General features: G+C 37.6%; 2 protein-coding genes across 2 annotated transcripts; both read left to right on the plus strand.

Annotated features, from left to right (window-relative positions):
- Nucleotides 1–283: 283 nt before the first annotated feature.
- LOC140834211 (uncharacterized) lies at nt 284–2,364 on the plus strand. The gene is made up of 5 exons (XM_073198924.1): nt 284–666; nt 952–1,022; nt 1,118–1,293; nt 1,549–1,657; nt 1,749–2,364. Exons 1-5 carry the CDS (start codon nt 396–398, stop codon nt 2,049–2,051), a joined length of 930 nt encoding a protein of 309 aa, XP_073055025.1. The 5' UTR covers nt 284–395; the 3' UTR covers nt 2,052–2,364.
- Nucleotides 2,365–2,582: 218 nt separating this feature from the next.
- Nucleotides 2,583–5,142, plus strand: LOC140834212 (folate synthesis bifunctional protein, mitochondrial). The gene is given in 3 exon segments (XM_073198925.1): nt 2,583–2,815; nt 2,962–4,092; nt 4,095–5,142. Coding segments are annotated over 2 exon segments (1,455 nt in total). The 5' UTR covers nt 2,583–2,815; nt 2,962–3,314; the 3' UTR covers nt 4,772–5,142.
- Nucleotides 5,143–5,494: the final 352 nt, after the last annotated feature.

Raw genomic sequence — 5,494 nt, forward strand, 5'->3', positions numbered from 1 at the left:
TGGGTAGGGTTGACCCGTCTCACAGATTGATATCCGTGAGACGGTCTCACATGAGACCTACTCTATTAAAAGAAACTCAAATACACAGATATATTATTTATTTCTCAAATATATTAATTATAATCACTACAAATATGAGTCATTATAATTTTTCGAAAAAAAATTTCTTTAAAATTTTCAATAACGAGATATATTATTTATTTCTCAAATAATATAGTACTTTAATTCAAAAATTTTAGCACTCCTCCTGTAATTTTGAAATTTTTAGGGACAAAATCACACTTAGCTTAATCCACATACTCAGTATTTATTCATAAGAAACCCTTGTCTCTGGAGGCACCAACCGCCGCCCTTAGCCGTTGCCGCCGCCGCCACAACAACCGCTATCAAGAGAGATGAGAAATAAAATTAATGTTGATACGATTCACCGCATCTTAAAACACAGAGGTTTCAACAAATCTTGCACTTCTTCAATCTTCTGTCTTTACATGCGTAATCTTCCAACGCCAGCGAACAAAATAGTTGGCCTTTATCGTTCCTTTTCCACCTTCGGAACTCGAAGGATGTCTCTTAAACCCATAATCCATTTCGATTCTTTGACCTCCTTTCGATATTTGAATGCTACTTCTTCCGTCGAGGAGGAAACCAGACCAACCTCAGTTGGAGGTAAGCTCATCATTTGATCCTTGTAGCTTCTTTTTGATTGTTCTGATTTTGTACTTTTTTCTCTTTTAGAGTCACTGAGAGGGAAGTGAATGTTATTGTGTAGTTTTCATTCTAACGCTTAAAATATATGGTTTTTGAATTTTTCAGCTGATTATGATGCTTTAAGTTAAATAAAATCTTGATTCTCCTCTAACCTTGGATCATCCTTAGGAATTTTTTTCCTAATTCGCTACATTTCACATTTTAATGGTACTTTTGCTCTGGTTGGATTACGGGTGCGTGAAGCTTTTGAGGATTCTAATGGAGAGGTGGAACCAATTGATCTGTGGGAAGAAGAGGATGAAGTTGAGCCCAAGGTATCGTTTGTTTTTTATTTTTTTTTCAAAATTACATATTTCACTATTCACGTCAGTTATTAGTTGATCAATTATCTTATTATCTCTAAGTTTAGGTTGGTGATGGCGGCGATGGCGGCGGAGTAGTGCTTGAGAATTGCCCTTGGGGTGAAAGAGTTCTATCTATAGCCCAAAGTGTTCTGGAGCGGTTAGGTGAAGATATGGAGTTCTATGCATTCAAAACTTCTCCTCGAGGGTACATTTATGTGAGACTAGACAAACTTTCACATGAGTAAGGCTTATCCCTTCACAAGGTTTATGTTTTCTGTGTCCGACTTGATTATATGAGCATAATTTGTGTACTGGATTCATGTTTTCTTTGAAAATGTGGGTGGTTGGCATCAGTTGTTGTGGACTTGTGGCATATTTTGAGAAGGACGTTCTCGCAAGAAACTTTGTTAGTTGTTTTGACGTCTGTTTCCCATTTCAAGTTTCAGAGATTGGCTGATTCAGTTTGATTTCATTTTCTAACGTTGTCTTAAATCAGGTATGGGTGCCCTAGTATGGAGGAGATTAAATCGTTCAGTCGTGAATACAAGACTGAATTAGATGAAGTTGGTTCGAGGGGAGATATACCTGATGATTTGGCCCTTGAAGTAACACCATCACCTTTATTTTTTTAGAATTGCAATATGCAGCTGAATCTTGTTGAGTTTTCAGCTGATTCATCTTTATTTACTTCTGAAGGTGTCGAGTCCTGGTGCAGAGCGGCTCCTTAAAGTACCTGATGACTTGTTGAGGTTCAGAGATCTGCCAATGGTGGTAAGCTACATTGAATATGCAGATGCCAGCAGCCCGGAAAAGAGTGGTGTATATTTTCTAGACTCCATCGAAGCAGAATCAGGATGCTGCATATGGAAGTTGGCAGATGTAAAGGAAAATAGCGAACCCTCTGCAAAGGGGAGGCCATTGAGCCGTAAGCAGAAAGAATGGCGACTAAAGCAACCATATCATGCAATCAAACAAGTAACTCTTTACGTTTCTCACTAGGGCCCACAATCAAACCCGAACCACGATTGAAGTGTCGTCTGAGTGAAGCTACAGCACCACTCCTCCCTAAATCATGCTCGTGGATCATCATATTTCTTTCTTTTGTCACACATACACAACAACCGATGTCGCGGTGAGATTCGTCTTTGATGAAATGGGAACGAGATGACTTTGTTCCATTGTCTCAGAATGTAGTGTGGAGAGAATGGGGGCAGAGGGCGGATTGAGTGTAAAATATTGAACTGTTGCGATATTGGAGTAAAAAATGTGGAATGCTGTGGCAATCATATTATATTAGCATGTAATTTTTATATTGTACGTAAATAAAGATTTTATAACTTCATAATGTTGAGAACATAAAGTTTTATTAATTTTGGGAGGATTTTTATTCATCGAGAAATTAATAATTTATTATTTAAAAGTAATTTATCGATACACCAAACATAAATTTGATTATATTAAAATATCGTTGTGTTTTACTTGTGTAAATGTCATATTCTTTGAATTAATCTAAAAAAATAAAATTCATGGTACATATATGCAATAAAATTCACCATTTTTATGCTAACCTGCTCAAAATTCGTTCCACACTCCAAGTCCCAGCTGATATTCAGACCAATTTTGTTTAGTTTTTGGCTAAAATTTTCCAACTTTAGTGATTAAATCCGTAACATAGAGAAGATATACAGACGTTTGGCGTCCCTCCATGTTTCGGCAACCCTCTTTTTTTTTTTAACTATTGCTTAATTAGTAGTATGAATGCGGTAAGATTATTGGGTGTTAATTTGTTCTTCAGATATGAATTTATAGAAAGATTGAATTACTTGCATTCTTGTTTAGATTTTGGGTATTTCAATTTAAATGATACAAAATTTGTGTTGGGGCTGATGAATTATTAGATTACTTGCAGCGAATCGGAGCTTCTTGAAATGAGTATTTTCAAGAAGTTGATGTTGGCCAACTGCGGAGTTGGAGTTGCTAAGAAGACATCTAAGGTGACGCCTTTACGCTTTCTGAAGTAATGTTTCCTTAAATAATAATGAACTTTGGTCAACCAATTTGGTGTTTCGAAGGTATTATATAAGTTAGACGAATGGCAAGTTACTGTATGTAAGAGTATCTAATCAAGTTTGTGTTGTTTCAACACAAGTAATATTTGTAGTTCACCAGTCTGCCATTTGGAGCTCGGCTTGCTATTCGGATTGGTCAATTATGATTAGTGTAGTTTGTTAACAAGTTTCAGTCTCCTTTGCAGCAACTGGCATGCGGCTTTCTCGTTTCTTTCATGTTAATTCAGTGGAAGTTCACTCTGAAGAACAGGAAGTTGTACTCGCTTTGGGAAGTAATGTGGGTGATAGACTTCATGATTTTGATGAAGCCTTGCAACGGATGAGGAAATCAGGTATACATATCACAAGACATGGTTGCTTATATGAGACCAAACCTGCTTATGTAACGGATCAACCCCACTTTCTCAATTCCGCTATTAGAGGAACGACGAAACACGAGCCACATAAACTGTTAGGAATTCTGAAGGAAATAGAACGGGATATGGGCCGTGTTAATGGAATCAGGTATGGTCCACGACCAATTGACTTAGATATATTATTTTACGGGAACCAGAGGGTAAACACTGATACTCTTATTATTCCCCATGAAAGAATTTGGGAGCGACCTTTTGTGATGGGTCCATTGATTGATCTTTTGGGATCAGACATAGATAATGATACTATTCAATCGTGGGATTTGTTTTCAGCAAGTCCTGGTGAACTTTTTGCCGCATGGAAGAAACTAGGTGGTGAGTCGCTCATTGGAAAAGATGGGATGAAAAGGGTGTTACCAATAGCAACTAAATTGTGGAACTGGTCACCAAGGACCTCTATCATGGGTATTCTTAACGTGACTCCCGATAGTTTTAGTGACGGGGGAAGGTTTTTATCAGAAACATCTTTCATATCTCAAGTTCGTTTATTGCTGTCAGAAGGGGCAGATATCATTGATTTAGGTGCACAATCAACCCGACCGATGGCAACTAAGCTAACCCCGAGCAGGAACTCGACATACTGATGCCTTTCTTGGAAATAATGAAGAACTTGCCTGAGATGGAAGGAAAGCTCATTTCTGTCGACACTTTTTATTCACAGGTTGCTGCAGAATCTGTGAGCATGGGGGCTCACCTTATTAATGATGTATCAGGAGGAAATTTAGACTCGAATATGCCCAACGTCGTTGCAGCCCTCAAAGTCCCGTATATTATAATGCACATGAGAGGTGATCCATCTACTATGCAGAATCAGGAGAACTTGAAGTATGACAACGTCTGTGCGGAAGTTGCATCTGAGTTATACACACGTGCTAGAGATGCCGAGTTATCTGGTATCCCAGCTTGGAGAATGATTATAGATCCTGGGATTGGATTCTCAAAAGACACAGGACAAAATCTTGATATTCTTAATGGATTGCCAACTATTCGATCCGAGATTGCTCGGCGGAGCTTGTCATTGTCCAGTGCTCCTATGTTGATAGGGCCTTCGAGGAAGAGATTCTTAGGTGAAATATGTGGTCGACCGGAAGCATCACGAAGAGATTCAGCTACTGTTGCGGCCGTCACTGCTGGGATTCCGAATGGTGCAAATATAGTGAGAGTACACAATGTTGGAGATAATTGTGATGCTGTCAAGCTTTGTGATGCAATGCTGCATAGAAGAAAATTTCCATGAAATCATTTGTTTGGTCTCTTCAAACCTTACACCCCCAATGGGTCGTGTGCGTTGAGGCAGGACCTAATGCAGGGTGAGAAACGCTTCACAATCGAACTTCGGCGCCATTGGCTCATTGCATTTACAAGGTCGTAGATTTGAAAATTACAAAATTTTCGTCCAAAATCTGATATCTCACTTCTATTTGATTTATTGAATCATTGGATCCATTCCTCATGGGGTATCTAAAAGAAACTTGGGAAAGATCCAGCCATGGACTAAGCATGTATTGATGATAGCCAAGAAGTCCAAGAAAGATGGTTCTTTTTGTACTGTTTTGTTTGTTTCTTTTCTGTACTCCAGAAAGTCTTGATATAAATCTGAGGAAATATATATATATTTTGTTTGATACTCGTAGGCCTAATATATTTGATTTTGAACAGCAGTGCACAAGATCATATTTAACAAATTGAAGACCACCCACCAGTAAAAAAATTATGTAATTTCTGATACATGATTTATTTAAAAATAATATAATGTGAACGTTACAAATTGTCCATTTAATAAAATTGTGAAAAATTTTAAAATTCTTGATTCTAATCTTCAACTTCATAGGCCGGAGTTTGAGTTCGAACACCAGACTGGAAGTGACCGACTAAGAACATGATCATGTTTAAATTTATGTGTAAGACAAATATTTAGAAACAAATTTTAATCTTGGTTTTGTATTTCTAAATTTTGACA

The sequence above is a fragment of the Primulina eburnea genome, chromosome 6 (genome assembly GCF_022965805.1).
Source record: "Primulina eburnea isolate SZY01 chromosome 6, ASM2296580v1, whole genome shotgun sequence".
Classification (NCBI taxonomy): domain Eukaryota; kingdom Viridiplantae; phylum Streptophyta; class Magnoliopsida; order Lamiales; family Gesneriaceae; genus Primulina; species Primulina eburnea.

Excerpts from the sequence above, each read along its gene's own strand:
- LOC140834211 (XM_073198924.1), top strand. The coding sequence starts at position 396 with ATGAGAAATAAAATTAATGTTGATACGATTCACCGCATCTTAAAACAC. Across the intron at positions 1,294-1,548 it reads CTAGACAAACTTTCACATGA|GTATGGGTGCCCTAGTATGG; the intron begins GTAAGGCTTATC and ends GTCTTAAATCAG. Across the intron at positions 1,658-1,748 it reads CTGATGATTTGGCCCTTGAA|GTGTCGAGTCCTGGTGCAGA; the intron begins GTAACACCATCA and ends TTACTTCTGAAG.